Here is a 17335-nt window from a genome sequence, read left to right on the forward strand (position 1 = left end):
TTTTAGCAATGCCGAAGGCAAAGGTTTAATTCAAAGTGAAACGCCTAGGAAAAGAAGGCCTTTCCTTTTTATAAACAATTTATATTATTTGACTATTACCTGATCTGAATCTCTGCTCATTACTCCTAGCAATAGTAGACAACAGCTGTTAGGTTCTCTTTCTCACGTGGTGTTTTTTTTCCTGTGTGCGCAGAGTAAAGTTACATCAGATTGCTACAGAGATATGTTCAGGAGTGCTCCGGCCAAGCAGATCCCACATGTGAATGCATCCTCGTTAGTACAACTGATTTTCATTCCTTCTGCGACGCCACTCGGACCGAGAGAGCAGGCGGGACGCTGCTCCTCCCAAGTCTGAGCTTTTCTGGCTCCTCCAGAGCCGCTCACATCAGCTGCCGAACTTATTTTTTCCTTTTTTTTTTTCCTTTTTGGCTGATTTGCTAGATAGAAGTTGTTTTCAAACCACTGGTAAGAAAACATTGTCCCTCACTTCAATACTTGTACTTCAGAGGAGTACAACAGCAGAGGGGGAACAGCCAAAAAACTGGGTTGCTTGTTGGGTGGTTTTTTTTCCTTTTTCAGCCATCTTCTTATGAAGCCTTGTGCACGTTCTGTGCCAGCAATAAACCCCAGCGCTGGGACCTGGAGGGGAGGAGAACAGTGCATGCTCAGCCTCAGCCACACCGTGGCCACCGCCGTTATCAGCTGCAGCACCCAGAGCTGCTAACGGGGCTTGCGCCCACCCAGACACGCTCCGGACCTGATCCAGAGCACCCAGCTCCCTCCTCCAGCCAGGACAGACGGATGGACAGGGCTGTTTGCACGCTCTCTGGGAAGCATTTGTCCCCAGGTGCCTCTCACCGTTTACTGCCCTTCCTTCGGCGTCTCCTCCTCCTCCCGGAGCTGCTGCCTCCGCGCTTGGAAGTCTTCATCTGAAAGGCAGAGGCAGGCAGGGGCTGTCAGGAGTTGCAGCCGCTTCCACGCCGGGATGCCGGCCACCGTGCCACGGTCCCAGCTCCAACAAGGTGCCCCAGTGGGGAGGCAGCCCAGCCCCTGCCCCAGGGCAGGGATTTCCTCGCCCAGACAGACAATTCCCAGGGACTGGGACATGGGGACTCCCTGCCAGAATAGGCTTGAGAACACTGGAAGGAGGATTTGGCCCACGGGGCCATTTCTGCCATGCCATTTCATGCCACCTGAGCCAGACCTGGGGTGGTCCAGGCTGGCACAAAACACACTGCCAAGACCTGCTGCTGTGCACATCTGGCTGACAACAGATTTGCCAGGACTGTGCCCCGACCCCAGGCTACGCATCCTGCAGGGCTGCACAGCCCAGCTGCAAGTCCCCGAGGCTTCCCAAAAGAGGAGATCTCGTCCCCGGTCCCCAGCAAGCGCACGCTCACAGGAGAGCCGCGTGGGACCAGGGGCGAGCCCGTAGCCCTGATGGGAGCCATCTCCAGCAGCGTGATGGCGTGGGGCAGGATGGGGCCAGTCACCGCAGGACCCCAGCTAGCCACGCTGAGCACAGCGCACACGGCGCAGCATGGCGCGGCATGCCATTTCTTACCGCATGAATGTCCTTCGACATCGTCGAGAAGATTTGCCGTGGAAGCCGCCGTTCCCAGCCTGCGCCTTCCGCTAAGGAAAACCAGTTGTGGGGCCAAGATGTGGCTGTGGTACCACAGTCGCCCTTCCCAGCCCACGGCCCAGCCGCGAGAGGCAGCTGGGAGGCTCCGGCCAGACCGTGGCCTTGGGGAGTCCCCAGAAGCACCCAAACAAGACCACTCCGACAGGCCCGCACCCCTCGACAGCTCCCCAACCCCTTTTAGGATACACCTGGTGCTTCAACAAGTGTTTTCTTTTTGATTTCCTCATCTTCGTCTTCTCGGAGAAGGCTCTGGCGAGTTCAAACAGCTTCTTGCGCGTGGCTGGAAGGAAGCAGCCGGGTGAGGGTCTCACCCCAAAACCCTTCCCAAAGCTGCCATGGGCGATGGGGAAGAGAGGGCCAGGGCCAGCGGTGCGAGAGCCACCCACACCCCGATGCCCCACAGCAATACTCCGGGTTTGCCTGGAAACACTGGGGCCACGCAAGGCTGCCAGGCTCGGAGAGCCAGCTCCTGCGACCAACAGGGACATGCTGGTCCCTGGCGGGAGGTGCTGATGTTTTTACCCTTTCACTGGGATTTTCATGACATTCCCTATCTCTGACTGACCCGCATCTCCCCAGTGTCTCAGCTGGCTGCAGCCCGAGTCAAGCTGCCCAAAGACCTCAGTCTATTTTGCAACGGGAGAAGCAGGCTGTGACTTGCTAAGAGGAAAAGACTGGAAAAGGGAGACTTACGGCAAACCTTTGGCTTGCTTTTCTAGGATTCACACAAACCCTGCCCAGAAATTCCTCTATTCCACACCACCACCTGCATCCTCGACTCGTGCCACAACCCATACATGCACTGGGGACAGACGGACAGTGCAGAGCCGGGGCACCAAGACCCAGGTCTCCATCTCCCGTCTGTCGTGCCGTCGCCCAGCCCCGGCGTGCGGCACAGGAGCTCCCTGCCGCTGGCGAGAGCCGGGAGGAGACCACCGCAGGGCAGGGATGCAACAGCCCAGGGCTGTAAAATACAGACGGAAACTCAACCCCAAAGCCACACTGCTGGGGCTGAGTACCGTCTCAGCACAACGTGCCACCGCAGCGTGCAATGGCCTGCGCCCTGCGCGCCGATGTGCCAGCCCCTCTGTGCGACTCCCAGGGCGATGGGGACGCGTGTGCCCAGCTGCCAAGGGAGGCGACAAGAAAACTTCACGCACACACGCTGGCAGGCGTACGTGTACCGGCTGACGTGCACGCAGAGGCACGCACAACGCAGAGCGGACACGCTGCGCGAGCGGGGACCGCCGCAGCGCTTGGGCGAGCGCCAAGCAATGCTGCCGGCTCTTCCCCTGCCTGCCCCGCTCCCAGCTTCCCTCCAGCCCTCGCAGGCATCCCGCTGCCAACACGGAGCCTGCAAACCGACTCACATTTTCCCATGTGTTTCAATTTGTCTCTGAATAAGGCATCGTCAGACACGGCACCGCCGGCCTCGCTGGTTACAGAGGGGGCTACGTCACCTGGAAGGCAAACATCTGGTTACCGGGAGTGTGTGCGCGGCGAGGGGAGGCTCAAGACAAATCATTTCCATGACCCAATTCCAGTGCCAGCAAAGCGCAGCCCTGCCGCGAGCAGAGCTGAGCGAGAGCAGGCAGGATGAGGGCACTGGCACGCCAGGGCTGGCTCCGGGCAAGGATCCTCTGTGGATATAACACCCGAGACCGTGGGTGCACGGATGTCGGCTGCGGCACACCCTCAGCCCCGCGGGGATGCTCACCTTGAGCCACGTGCGAGCAGATGTGGAGCGAGTGGCAGCTCAGCCCCACCACCAGCACCGCTGCAGAGCAGGAGGCCTCCCTCTGTGCTGCTCCAGGGACAGCAGCCCCAAATCACCCCCGGCACTAACTGCACTCTGGGTATTAGATTGTGCCCGTGCTCAGTACCCGGCATGGCAGGGCCACCAGATGAGGAGTAGAAGTTCAGGCAGCCCAGCGACTCGGTCCGGTGGACCAGAGACCCCCACAGCCACGTCCTCGTGCCCACCTGGGTCCACGGCCCTTCCCCAGGTCTGAGTGCCCTCAAAGCACCGTGCGCCCAGCCGCTGCGTCTCGCACACCCCCGCACAGGGCCATCGACAGACACCAGCTCTAATTCTGACCCCAGGCAGCTGCTCCGCTCGCCGAGGTTAATCAGGATTACCCGGGAACAGTCATTATGCCTCCCAGGCACTATCCTCCACGTGGGGAGGGCAGGGAGGGCAGCAGTGCCCGTCCCCATCACCAACCAGCTCCTCTCCTGTGCTGGGGTGGTGGCAGGGAGGGATCAGCCAGTTTCCTCACCCTGCAGCCACTTCGGAGGGAGCTGGGCAGAGGGCTGGGAACACCGGAGCTGTGTGGCATCCCACTGCTGAGAGGCGATGCTCACACGCATCTTGAAAGTTACCTGATATTACGGAGGAGAAACCAAAGTCGTTGCTCACAGCAACACTGGTTGACTTGGATTTTTTTGACTCATATTTCAATCGATCTGAAAAACAAAAAGCCCGGCACCCAGCTCGATCAGACCCTCGAGGCAGCGCAGGCGGCTCCGCTCCCCTCTCCCCTCATGGCCCCCACAGCCGTGGAGGGACAGGCTGATGGCAAGGGAGGGAGCTCGGGCTTCACGTCAGCACGGTGACCGCAAGCACTTTGGTGGGAGCCCGCAACAGCAGGTGGGAGCACTCCTCTCACCGCAGCAGAAGAACCGCCCACCCGCTGCAAGCATGCGGCGAGCACGCCGGTGGTTCTCCAGCCGCGGCGGCCGGGGGCGAGCCCTGCGGTGAAAAGCGTTGCCGGGACCCTGCAAACCACCAGCGAGACCTCCGAGGGAGACGGCCCCTTGGCCGGGGGGCTCAGAGCTGGTGGCAGAGCGAGGGAGGGGAAGGGGTGCTCTTTGCTCAGCAGCAGAAAACCACTGATGCCCTTGAGCCCTCCCCACGGCGCTGGGTGAGCAGCCGGCTGCTGGCTTGCCGGGAAGGAGCATGGTGACAGGGAAGGAGCAATCATGGCAAAACTGCTCTCCAGTTCAGGCTCTGCCAGCACTTGGGGAGGGCACACAGAGCCGGGGAGGGCGCACTGGCCAGGCTGGGCTCGGAGGGCATTTCCGAGGCTCCTTGCTATGGATTTTGCTGGGGTTTGCCAGAGACACTGCAGAGAGGTGGGCAGGGGGAGGAGAGCCTCAGGGCAGGCGGCTCAGCACCAGGAGCAGGAGCCCGGGGAGCAGCCTGCTGCCCGGTGTCAGACCACCTGCCACCAGCCTGGCCGCATCCTGCGCTGGCTCTGCTTTGGCATGAGCCACGATGCCACGGGCACGGCAACGCTGCCAGCAGCCAGTGCCGCGGGGGGGCCACGCAGCCGAAAAGCGGAGGCAGAGGTTTCTGAAGGCACTTCTCACCTCTCTCCAGGGCGAGGAGGAAATCCCGGTTCCTCTGGAGCTCCTTCATGAACTCTTCGTTCTGCAGGAAGAGCGCGATCCGCTCGTCCTCCAGGTACTGCTTCCACCGCCGCTCCTGCTCCAGGGAGCCCTGACCCCGCGGGGCGAGCCCCCGCGGCACGGGCTGCCGGCAGCCGTGGGAGCCCTGGGCAGGAGGCAAACATGGCAGAGGTCGGTCGGTGGTCTCAGTGCCTGCGCCGGTGCGTGCAGGAGGTTTCCTGCAGCAACGCCTCAGGCTGAGCTCGGCCTTTTGCTCCTCCGTTACACCATTGACCGCTGCTCCCCAGCGGGGAGAGGGGTCCCTCCTTCCTAAATCCAGCACCCGACAGCCCGGGGCACCGTCCCCCCCTGGCTGGGCTGCGCTCGGGACGGTGCTGCTGCAAAGGGGACAAAGGGGGACAGGGCACCACCACCTCTGCCCGGCAGGAATGGGGATGGGGCGGAGGCAGGTAGGGATGGATATCCCATGTGGGAATGGGGACGTCTTGGTCTGGGCTCAGCGTGGCACGGGGAGGAACCGGTGCCTCCGGAAGAGCTCCTTTGCAGAGTGCAGACTTGCAAAGATTTTTAACTTTAAACCATGGGGTTGAGGCAAGACGGGACCTGGTGGGGAGGCGAGGGAGAACGGTCTCAGCCAGCGTCGCTGCTTTTATTTCCCCCTATCTAAAAAGCAGAGACTGCAATTTCCCGCTAATGAACGTCCCTGCGCAAGGCACCTCATGCTCTCCCCTGGCTCCCAGTGCGGTTGCACCTGGGGAGCAGCAGAGCCACACTCTACAGCCGCAACCCCATCCTCGCCTACAATATTTATCTGATTTGTAGCTGCTCTCAGAGAGCCATAAAAAGCAAAAGCACACAATTACCGGGGAAAGAAAAGAGCAGCTGCTCCTCTCCTCCCCTTGAGCCCAAATGAATTGGCACGTTCCTATTCCCAGAAAGGTAATATAGCCCGCGAAGCTCAACTTCCAGGGCAATCATTTATGAAAACGTGGCAGGCTGCCTTCGGAGCCAAAAAGGGAGGGAGGAGCTGACACACGGGGAAGGCAGGGTGCCTGCAGGCCCCCCCAGCCCCTCGCCGTGCCAGGAGGGCACTAGTCCCATTTGTGGGCTGGCTCCTGTGTTAGCAAAGGGGCCGAGGGACGTCCCGGGGATGTGGCGTGCCTGGAGCCAAGCTGGGTGCCCAGCATGGTCTGCGCTGGGGCTGCTTGTTCCCCATGGGGTGCTGCCCACCGCCTGCCCCGCTGTGGGCAGAAAGGCACCTGCAACCCCAAGCCCCGTGGCTCCGAAACCATCATGAAGAACATGGTAACTCTGATTTCCCAGGGGCAAATCCTCTGGTTTGCACTAGATTTTCCACCCAAGTTCCACTGCACCAGCCCCCGAGCGCCCTGGCAGTGCCGCTCTCCCCAGGAGTGTATGCTGGTCCTGCTGCTCCTCACCAGGGTAGCAGGTAAGATTTTAAAATAACTTGAAATAGTAGGTGCTTATTGCAAGCGGCATGGCTGGCATTAACTGCTGGGCTAACGGCAGGAAAAACATTGAAGCCTTGCTGGAAGATTCCCCTTTCCCACCTTGCTCACTTCAGTCTCGCCTTGAACAACAAGAAGTGCTCCAAGACTTCCAGTTTAGTTGGCACCCAGTAACCAGATACTTTCAGAGCACTGACGCTGCAAGCTCAGGGTGGCCGAGGACCGAGTTTGATGCTCCATGCCACACCACGGAGCCGGGGCGCAGGCTGGAAGGGGCAGCAAGCCTCACCTGTGTGCCGGCGGTCTGCTGGGGCAGGATGCGGAGGAAGTCTTCGGGGAGGTTGCCCAGGAGCGGTGGGTTCCAGTTCCTGTAGCGCCCGGGTGCTGGGGTGCTGCCAGGTCCCGGCACGTCTGTCCTGCGAGGCAAACACAGACAGCACCTTTGGCAAGGGTGAAACCCTCCAACGTCTGCTGCAGCAGCAGGGCACAGGGCCCGGCACGGCAGCCCCCTGCCCGGCTCCACCGGCGGTCCTGGGAACCAAGAAACCGCAGCATGCCTCCCAAACCCATGGCGTTAGCGTTAGCTCTGGAGAGCGAAAGGCTTTCCTAGCCAGTTTGAAATCTTTGGGAGCTGCTTTTCAAGCCTTGCCCTGCAACCGCGCAGGCTGGATTTCCCTTCTCCTCCTTGTTTTGCTCGGAGTCCCAGAAAACAGCCCTGTGGCAGCCCTAGCACGGCAGGATCGCGCTTACGAAGCTGACGAACGTCTCTCACCAGATGTCACACCCAGCCTGCGCAGCCGGCAGCGCCTTCGTCCCAGGGGGCTGGCACAGAGGCAGCCAGGGCACCGGCGCTTGCTTTCCTGCAAGCCCCAAGGCTATGGCCAAGGCACTGCTGCCGGGGGAGAGCCCACATCCCGTGGGGGCAGAGACCCCCAAGGGCTCAGCGACCCAGCAGCAGCAAATCGAACAGACCCGAGGTCTCCAGTGCCGAGAGCCATGATGCGTGGGGCCCCAGACGCCCAGCACCTGGTGTTTTCGAGCAGAGGCGAGCGCTCCCCACCCCCGGTAGCTGATTTTTGCCATTCCACACGCTGCCAGCGTGGCTTTCCGGGCCCCTCAGCTGTTCGCTTTTTAGGGCCTTGCAGGGATTTTTTAGCCAGCTGCGAGCTTCATTCATCTCCCTTGGCTTCGTCTCGCCTGACCCTAACGAACTGATGCCAGATGCCCCTTGCCGGGGCCGGCTAACACGCAGCAAGACCCCCCCCAGGCGCCGGCACAGGGTGCTTTGCCGGCCACCGCGAGCAGAAGGCGCGGTGCAGCCGCGGCGCGGGGCTGGGGGCTCACCTGGGCGGCGGGGTGGGCGGCGCGCGGGGGTAGCGGCTGCCAAACTCCTGGGTCTCGTAGGCGGGAGGGGAGTAGACGGGAGGGGGCTCCTCATCCGAACTGTCCGGCTCCAGGGTCCGCTCCAAGATCTGTGGGGTGAGAGGACGGGGTGAGGGGGAGCCGGAGAAACACTCCCCGCTTGCGCATGGCAGCAAAACGGGGACAGGACAGGCTGAACACTGCACAGAGGACGGGGGCAAACTCCCGGCACCAGTCCCCTGCACTGGGGGGGCTTTTGGTGGGGTTTGGAGGCGCTGCTCTCGAGGCACCGCATTTCAGGTGGGCGGATGAGCCCATCCCTGGGTGCACGCAGCCCTCGGGGACCCTTTGACAGCAGCAAAAGGGTCTCTGTTGGGTTTTGCAGTGGGAGGGAGGGAGAAGAGCACTTTGGCTCGAGCCTCAAGCACTGTCCAAGACAAACCAGCCACGCTGCACGCTCCAGATCAGCCAAATCGGGCACTCGAATCTCTGCCCACCCGCAACAGCCGACTAGCACCATGCCCAGGCAGAAATGAGGCAGGATGAGACTGAGCTGCCCGCTCGTGATGAGCCAGCCGTGGCAGCCAGGAGTCCAGGCAGGGGACCCCCACCCATAGCCACGTGCTGGGGACCACCGGCGGGGGTTACCTCAGGGGGGATGCTGTCCTCCGAATCCGAGCTGTCGTCACAGCCGCTGCTGTCCAGGTTCATCTGCAGGAGCTGGTCAATGGTGGCGTCCACAGCGCCGTTGTTGGCCCTCAAGACGCACTCGATGATGTCGTAGTCCATGTTGGGGAACATGGTCTTGAAGTCCTCCATGGCCTGGTTGAACTCCAGCCGGCGGACCTGCCTGGCGGGGCGGCTGTTGTTGAGCTCCTGGGCGGAGGAGCCGCCGCGCGAGCCGCCGTTGCTGCTGCTCCGACGGAAGAGGCTCGTCATGGCGGGGCGGCTGGCGCGGGGGCACGGCGGCTGCGGTCCCGGCTGCGGCGTGGCGGGCGCCCACCGCCCCTCCGTCACGGGGCGCTGCCCCGGCGGCTGGTGGGGAGCATGGGTGGGCGGCGGGGGTCCTGCTCCCCGCGGCCGGCGGCACCGCGCGTCAGCCCCCGGCACGCTGCAGCATCCTCCCACCTGCGGAGGGGAGAGGGGAGAAAGTCACCCGCGGGACAGAGCACCCGGAGACACGGCGAGATCCCGCGGCTCAACAGCGGACGTTCGATTCAATTCGAGCCGTCTAACCGCGTCCTCGCGGGACCGCGCCGTCCCCGCAGCGTGGCTGGCATGCCGGAGCTTGGATGCGCCGTGCCAGGTGCTGTACAAACAAAACGCAAGGTAAGAAAAATGGCATTACTTCCGCTACCGAGGGCTCCCCAGATTTAACACTTCCAGGTCTGACATGTATTTATAAACACAGTAAAATCTCTCTTTAAATAAAAACGGAGTCGGCTCAGAGAGTTTCAGAGCAGGGGGCTAAAATACTCTGCAGTACGGCAAAGCGACCCTTGGGAAAAGCCACCAAATCCAAGATTAACATTCACTTTAAAACCGTAAACAGATTATACAGCTACCACTTCTCATTTGGAAATGCAGGGCCAAATTCAGTTCTGGATTAACTCCACTGTTGAAACAGAATTACCCCAGGAACACTTTTGATCCATAATATCATTTTCAAAGGCTTTTTCCTAAGCAGCAAGCAGAGGGTTCAAGATAACTGTCCCTAAAATGGTACTTAATTCAGAAGAACGTGCCAAGCACATTTCTTAGCGAAACAGGGTATAATCAGATTCAAAGCCATTAAGCAGAGCAGTCACCTCTGAAGGTCACCCGGGCTCTCTCCTGCCCGTAGCAAGGCTGTGCATGACAGCCACGTCCCCAGTGCTCACCCAGCCTCGGCCTCTGCGCCGGCTCACAGCCCCGAGCTGCTCCAAGGGGCTTCCAGAGGCCGTTGAGAGCAAAACCCACTTGCAAAACGTGGGAAACTTGGCACGAACTCTGGGAGAAAGTTTATTTTGGCAACGCCGGTTAACCCTCAGGTTTTTGTCCCCAGGGATAGCCCTGCTCTGGCTCGGTACCCAGAGGAATCGCTGACGCATCCGGAGGATGGGGGGGGATGATTCCCGCTCCGTGGACAGGCTCTGCTCTCCCTCCCTGGCTTTTTTGTAATCCTGGATGCATTTGCATTCAGATGCACCGAGCCTGCCGCCGAGCCCCGCGAGCGAGCCTGAACAGCAGCCCTGTGCAGACACCGGCACCGACCAGACCCTGCGCCTCGGCCCAGGGCAGTGGTCCCTGGGCTGAGTACGGTGCCACGGGTCCCTCCAGCCGGTGCCACCTTCCCCGTGGCATTCGCTCACCCCGCAGGACAGGACCCGTGGAAAAGCAGCAGGAGGTTCACTGCCGGGCACAAGGGGCCATTTCCAAACAGCACCGGGAGCCCCCAGTTCGCTCCACACTCACTAACAAAAAGCATTTAACAGATCACTCAGCCGAGAACTGTCTCCATCCCTGCAGTTGCTCTCTGTCCCCAGGATCAGCTCCTGCTCGCCAGGAGCCAGGCACGGAGCAGCGTTGTGTGAGTGGAGCAGGAACAATTCCGACAGCCCTGCCCGCCTCTATTCACTGAGGACAAATAAATCTGCTGGAGTCAATTAGTAAAATACTGCTGCTCGGTTCCTCCTCTGCTATCATGACTCATGCACAGCAAAAAGCTGGCATTGTTCACACCTCTGGTATTATCCTTTAATTGCAATATTGCATGGCTGGTTTAGTCACATATTAAACTGAGTTATAACACATTCACAGGGTACACACGCTCCTTAAAAGATCTGGCTACTCCAAGAGGACGGGGAAACAGCCTGGACATCAAGGGGAAAACAGCTTATATGGGATACACTGCAAACACACGCATGATCCGAATACGAAGATGAGAGCTTCTGCAGAGAACCATTAGCTCAGCAATGCCGTGCTAGCCCATAAACCTCAAATAGTAAATTCAGCCCCCAAAATCAGAATATGTGGTTGGAAATCCCCAGATCTATTTAAAAATCCTAAGATCTCTAACGTAACAAGAAGCACCTGTGGTTGGGGATCTTTGTCTCCCAGGGTTTGACCTTTGAGTGTATATTTAAGGTCTTCTCTGTAACTGCGAAGGCTGGGAAATCCCATTTACCGGAGCCAAAGCCCCCAGCCCACCACACACGCCAGGCGTTGGCAATCCCCCTGCAATCCCAGGGCTGCGCCGGGGAGGGACCGGCTCCTCCTGATGCAAACGCCTCTGTTCTGGGGAAGGTGTTCGTCAACGCGACACCAGAGTCTGGGACAACTCATTGAAATCCCAGCCCACGCTGGATAGCGTGACTGAGCGCAGCGACGCGCCGAGTAACTGAAAGCTTCTGGTCAGAAGATGAACTAAATTAGGGATGGGGACAAGATATTTATACGCCAAAAAGGCTCTGCTGCACATCTGGCTTCAAACAACCCTGAGGGATCGCGCTGCTGAGACCTTCCCAGCCCCTGAGATACGCCCGGAGGCTGCGGGGCTTGCAGGAGGCTGCCGAAGGGTGCGTTCGGCAAAACCGAGGTGCAGCCGGTGCCCCCGGCACAGACCGGGGCTGCTCTGCACGCCCCACGGGCAAACAGCGCTGTGGGCAGAGCTGAAACACTGCAAATGCAGGCTTTTAAACCCATTTTTAAAAGTCCTGCTGCTAATCCAGAGAAATGCAAACCACTACAGCGGCATGAGTTAAAATCCAGAGAAAAGCAAGTCGTGACATCAGCACGAGTTAATTTAAAATGTAAAACAATAGTTGTATTTGCAGGATCCTCCCCAATTCCTGCTTGTCTGCATCAGCATCTTCAGGTGAGCCGTGGGGAGGGCAGCGGGACCCCCAGCCACCGGTGCCGGCAAGGGGCTCGGCACGTCTCTGGGCCTTATTTTTGTGACGTCAGTGAGGGGCTGGGAAGACGCCAGGAAAAGCAAAATCCTTTGGATTTCCCAAAAAGGAAAGAAGAAAGCTGGTGTCCGACTGCCAGCCCAGGCGCGAGCACGGGCGCGCTCAGGGCAGTTTGGTGCGGACTGGGCTTCTCTTCGCCTCGTGCCCCCTGTTCACAAAATTAGGCTGTGATGACTCATTTAGCCGTTGCCCGATCAACTTTCTTCCTGCCTTAAAATAGTTCTTGCTCCGCTATCGCACAGAAAAGACCCTGAATGCTGTTATTCATTCATCCAAACCCGGACACAGGCGTAATCCTTTGCCCTTCTGCTGCACCCATCACAGGAGGAGCTTAAAGGCTTTTCCAGCTCTGGCTGCGCGCGTCCCCGTCCCACGGGTCGCGGGGAGCAGCGAGGCGACAGCAGGGACCCCGATGGGGCCGGCACTGCCCTCGTGCCCCCCCACCAGCCCCGGCAGCACGGGGTAAAACCTCCCGTCCCAGCAGGGTCGGCAGCCGCAGGGCACAGGCAGTGCCCGGTCCTGGCTCACCCTGGGGACACGGCGGCAGCTCCCGGCTGAGCCGCCTCTGCAGCCAGTGGCCGCGGTTGTCCCGGCGCTGACCCGCGCCACGGAGAAAGTGCCAGGTGACGTCCCAGTGCCAGACTGGGGGCCAGACGCAAAGCCAGCGCCGGCCCTTCCACCGTGCCGCTGTAACATCAAACCCGCAGGAAAGGTTGCCGTATTGCCACGTCCACACCAGCTTTTATCAGCTGCTACGGTGCCACGTCCACACCGGCTCTGCGCTCCAGGATGGGGGCTAGCACAGAAAATGCCCACGCAGGTTTTGCCGTCATCACCTAGCCAGGACAGCGCGGGATGCTCTCCCGCACACGTCCACAGTTGCTTTCTCACTGCACGCTGTGCTCAGGCAGCAGCACACCTTTGGGTTCAGCTCCTGCCGTTAGCTCACCACTTAAAAAACATAAAATAAGACCAAACAAAAGCTGACCTTTGGGGAGGAGGCTCACCCCTGCAAGCCCATGGGTGCACCCTGCCTCTTCTCCTGCCGGAGCCACTAACGACTCGCACGATTCAGATCCATCCTTGCCTGAGCCAGAGCCAAGAACAAGACCTCGGCAGCCGCGGAAGAACCCTTAATTACGCTCGTCGGGAAGCAGAAAAGGCACGCACAGCCTGGGGGAGCACGTCCTCCTGTGCCAGCCAGCATCCCGCCTCTCCAAAGCTGGTTTCAACCCAGCCCTGGGAGCGGGTCACTCGATACCTCGCAGAAGTGGACTTTTCACATCGAGGGATGGCCCGAGAGGCTGCGGACGCTTCGGGTCAGCTCCAGCCAGGAGCAAGAGCGATGCAAGTCGCGGAGGAGGCTGCCTGCAGTTCGACCGTCAGCCATCCGGGAACGGCGCAGACGAGCAGGTGGATAATCCCAGGGTTTGGTCGAACTCATGATGTCATGCTGGAAACAACAGTTGCTCAGCTCTGTGAGGAACGCAGCCCGAACGGAGGAGCGAACAGCTGTAAAAGCACTGGGACTGATCACTCGCAGCCCTCGCAGCTCAGGGAAGAGCCTTGGCACCAAGTGCAAACACAAATATTCCCTTCCCCAGTGTCTGCTGCAGCTCAGACAACAGATGGGATTGCTCAAACATCGCTAAACCAGCCCAGCCCTTTTTCCCCTGCTATTGCCACGCTGCATTTGTAGATCATCCCTGCAAACACGCCAGAGCTGCGACGTCCAGTTTGCAGCCGGGATGGGGGTGACACCATTAAGTGCTTGTTCCCCCCAGCCCAGCGCTCTGCCGAGGGCACCCATCACTCGGTAGCGGCTGCAAGCCCAGGCCTGTAATGACTCGGCTGGGGGATGCGGAGCAGAAGTGCAGGAGGCATTTCCATGCACGGGATTATCCAGAGACAAGGGCTGCCAGCACCCCAGCTGCTGGAGGGAAGACTGTTGGAGGAAGTCTCAAAACTAGGGACGTTAAACCAAAAATAACGGCTTCGGCCAGAGCAGATTTGCCGAGCTCTGCCTGCAGCCAGGACCCTGCAAAGGGATTGCTCCACACAGGAACGAGAAGTCCAGGAACACAACTGGTCGGTGGCTGCAGGTGTGACTATAATAGGATTGGAACTGGGATGAAAAGTAAATGATCGGGAAGAAAAATTACAGTAATGTCTACCAGCAAACTGAAAGGCAGAGCACATGCCGAGGATGTGCAGGATGGGGCCTTATCAGTCTCTCCAAAATCCCCTCCGTCATCTTTCTGTCTGCCTCAGAGGATGCATATGCACACCTCCCCCACCCACAGCCTGGGAAAACTGCTTGCGAGCAAATCCTTTTTCGTGGAAACAAATAAGCACCTGACGATCCCTTTTAATACTTGTTCTACCATGTATTAGAGTGGCTGGGTTTAAGCCCTTTTCAAAATAAAAAGCAATCAGGAAGGAGAGCAGAAGTAAGCCCTGTGTGAGAACCTGTGCAGCACTTACCTCTCTCCAAAATGAAATTCCCCTCCCGGCTCCAAGAGTAGCGCTCAAAGCCGGAGGAGCAGCCGAGAGGGGACCAGGGAGAGCCACGGAGCGATTCTGGTCCCGACGTCCGGCATCGTCAGCGTTACCGCTCAAGCGCTCTCACCCGACGGTTTTATTGGGGAGCCCGTGGCCAGACCTGCACTCTGAAATGCACGATAACCACGTTCGAGAGAAAAAGCGGCGGCTACCGCTGCCTCGGGGCACCCGTTGCTCGCCCAGCCGCGGCCGGCCATGCCATCCTCCCGGAGAGATTTATGAGGGCCCTTTGTGAGCCGACCAGATGTCGGCCCTCCGCAGCACCCAGCCGGCTCATAAACCAACAACACCCAGCTAAAACTTGGGAGGCCGCCCTCAGCCAGGACGGGAAAGCCGGGCAGGGCTTCACCGGTAACCCCTCATCCCACCGGAGCACCCACCAGCGCCGGGATGCAGCAGGATCCTACAAGGGGGCTGCCCAGCACCGGGGGTCCCGGCACTGCCGGCCACACCGGGATGCCCCCATCCCACTCTGCCAAGGGAAGGCAGAGCCAGCCCCCTGCCCCTCGGCGTTGTGCCGCGCCAATCCCCGGCTTTCACACGTTTGCCGTGCCGGAATTACAGCCCCACCCCGCCCCAAACTAAGCCTATATTAATGAGGTAGCACTAGATCTTAATCAAAAAGTCGCCTGCCTTGCGAGGCTGCCTTGTACTGGTTTCATTGAAGGTAATTTGATCTTGGTAGGGCGACATTCCTAAAATAGTTGAGGGAATTCAAACATGAAATAAGGTTTCCAGGAAGGGATTAAAAAAAAATAGGTCAAGCAAGTGTGAGTGATTAAAGTAACCCAGCATCCCTTTGTATGGTTTAACTGCATCTCTGTTCAAATCTATCTTGTATCGACGTGTAATAAATTAGAATCAAGAGGTTGCCTAAAGCAGAGAGGCCGATAGAAGATTATTCCGAGAGGTGGCTGAACATCGGCGACCTTTCCTCCTCTGGCTTTCACCGCCGACATCAAAACACACATGTCCCAGCTGAAAAATCAGCTTAGAGCTTGTTTGAAACGGCTACAAGGAGCGAGCGCTGCCCGGTGCAAAGGCGCAGGCGACAGCAGCGTGGTCTGGCTGCCAGCGCTGCCTCTGTCCCACGGGAAAGCTCTGCGCCCGTCGCCGAACTCCATGCCTCAGTTTACCCATCCATTTCAAGCCTCGCAGGAGAGAAGCCCAGGCACCCCCGTGCCCGCTCACATTCCTCCGGCACCAGCCGCTGCCGTCATGCAAAGCCCTCGCACCATATGTCACACGAACCCATCTTTAACCGCTTATCCCTTCTCCTCCCTTTGTGCTCCCGGCTCGCACAAAAGCGCCACGAAGCAGCAGGGAGTGAAAGAAAATAAAAATTCCTGCAGAGACAAAGGTGTGCGGCTCTCCCCGGGGCTGGACCCAGGTCAGGGTGCGTGGAGGAGCCACGTCCAGGCAATTTTGGGGTTAGATTTGGTCAGTGAGCACCTAACAGGGAGCGAGCGAAAGCGAACCCAGGCTGGGGGCAGGGCCAGCCCCGCTCCCCAGCTAATTAGCACGGCTGATTCACAAATGCTAATTTGCCATTTTAGGTCAAGGGTCAAAGAAATTAAAGGACGGGAGGGGAGAAAACAGAAAAAGAGCCTGAGCAGAGGCAGCCTCTTCCCCTCCAGCTCTTTGCATAGCAAGGACATACTGGGAATGGACTGGAATGGACTGGGATTAGACTGGGCTTACCCTGTCCCAGCCGGCGGCGCAAAGCATCTCTGCAGGATCCAGCCCTGGGCATCCCGCGAAGCCAGGCAGACCGGCAGGGACGGGCAGGGACGGGCAGTGCGGAGCAGGGCCAACGCAAGAGGCGGCACGGGCAAAGGCAGCACCGAGGTGCCGTCCAGCCACCAGCATCTCCGGCTGCTGCTCTCCTGCCGTCGGGGTTTAAGGGCTATCGCTTAACGTGCAAAGTTAAAAAAAAAAACCAACGTATTGATTTGCCCGAGGCTTCGTGGAGAAACAAGACCGCACGAGTTTCTATGGAAACAAAATTAGTCGAGTAAAACTCTCACTGACTGCACGGTGAATTATTTACCAGGACAGGCCCTTGGCCATTAGGGTCTGGTAAAAAGATTTAAAGGTGATCGCTGCGCGGGCTGCTGGCGACCCCTTCCCTCGGGGCACTAAACCACAGCCGAGGAGGAGGAAAGCCCCTGGGTTTCCACAGCATGTGCCCAGTGAAACCCACTGGGGACGCTGGGTTTCGCCCGCGCAGGAAGGTCCTGCACCTCCATCACCATGTCCGGAGCCTCAGGTGTCCCTGGGGAGAGGACGAGGGTGGCACAGGGGGACGACGGGGAGGTGCAGCAATGGGGAGATTGTGATGAGCAGACAGGAATAAGCTGGCATGAAAGAGGAGAACTGCAGGCGTCCGAAGCCGTCGCCTTCCTGTAGTTTTGCTTTTTTACGACAACTTGACCGTACTGACGAGCAGGCGTGCGAGCGCAGGGGCTCTGCCGGGCTGCTCATCGGCCAGCTCCTGTCCTGCCCTTCGGGAAGGCAAGCGGGTGCAGACATCCCGGCAGAGCTTCTCCAGGGAAGCTGAGGGAGCCCCGGGGCCATCCTGCAGGTATTTTGGGTGCCAAGGTAAAGCAGGACACGTCTGCCCTCCCAAGCAGGACCCATCGCTTCTCCCTCCTCTCCAGCCCCTTGCGATGTGGCACAGTAGCGATGCGTGGCATAAAGCCAGAGAAAAGGCTCCTGCCCGATACGCGCCTGCCATGCACCGGCCACACCGCACGGTCGCCCATCCCTCGGCATCCAGCATGAGCCTGCGCTGCACCAAAGGCAGGAGTCGGCAGGAGCCGGTCGCAGCCCTGCTCAGCCCCCAGTGCCTCTCAGCATCTCTCTTACAAGTTGGGATCTCTGCAAGCCAAGACCGAGGGGAAGAAAGGGACTAATTAAGTTGCAAATGGAGGAGC

At 59.3% G+C, this 17335-nt stretch overlaps 1 protein-coding gene across 4 annotated transcripts in view; it reads right to left on the reverse strand.

Moving 5' to 3' along the window:
* CUEDC1 (CUE domain containing 1) overlaps positions 1-17335 on the reverse strand; it is a 23039-nt gene continuing 5704 nt past the window's right edge. For 2 of the 4 annotated variants that reach the window (XM_052803991.1, XM_052803992.1), the window contains exons 2-11: positions 8536-9015; positions 7870-7997; positions 6815-6941; positions 5018-5201; positions 4028-4111; positions 3016-3105; positions 1832-1925; positions 1565-1623; positions 859-929; positions 1-639 (exon numbers count right to left, since the gene is read on the reverse strand). In XM_052803991.1, the coding sequence (XP_052659951.1) occupies positions 862-929; positions 1565-1623; positions 1832-1925; positions 3016-3105; positions 4028-4111; positions 5018-5201; positions 6815-6941; positions 7870-7997; positions 8536-8826 (1125 nt within the window). In that variant the 5' untranslated portion in view covers positions 8827-9015 and the 3' untranslated portion in view covers positions 1-639; positions 859-861. Of the gene's footprint in view, positions 640-858; positions 930-1564; positions 1624-1831; positions 1926-3015; positions 3106-4027; positions 4112-5017; positions 5202-6814; positions 6942-7869; positions 7998-8535; positions 9016-9956; positions 11416-14321; positions 14730-17335 lie in introns of those variants that run through there. The other 2 variants (XM_052803993.1, XM_052803990.1) reach the window with 2 other exon arrangements.

This window comes from Harpia harpyja, chromosome 12, assembly GCF_026419915.1.
Source record: "Harpia harpyja isolate bHarHar1 chromosome 12, bHarHar1 primary haplotype, whole genome shotgun sequence".
NCBI classification, from domain to species: Eukaryota; Metazoa; Chordata; class Aves; order Accipitriformes; family Accipitridae; genus Harpia; species Harpia harpyja.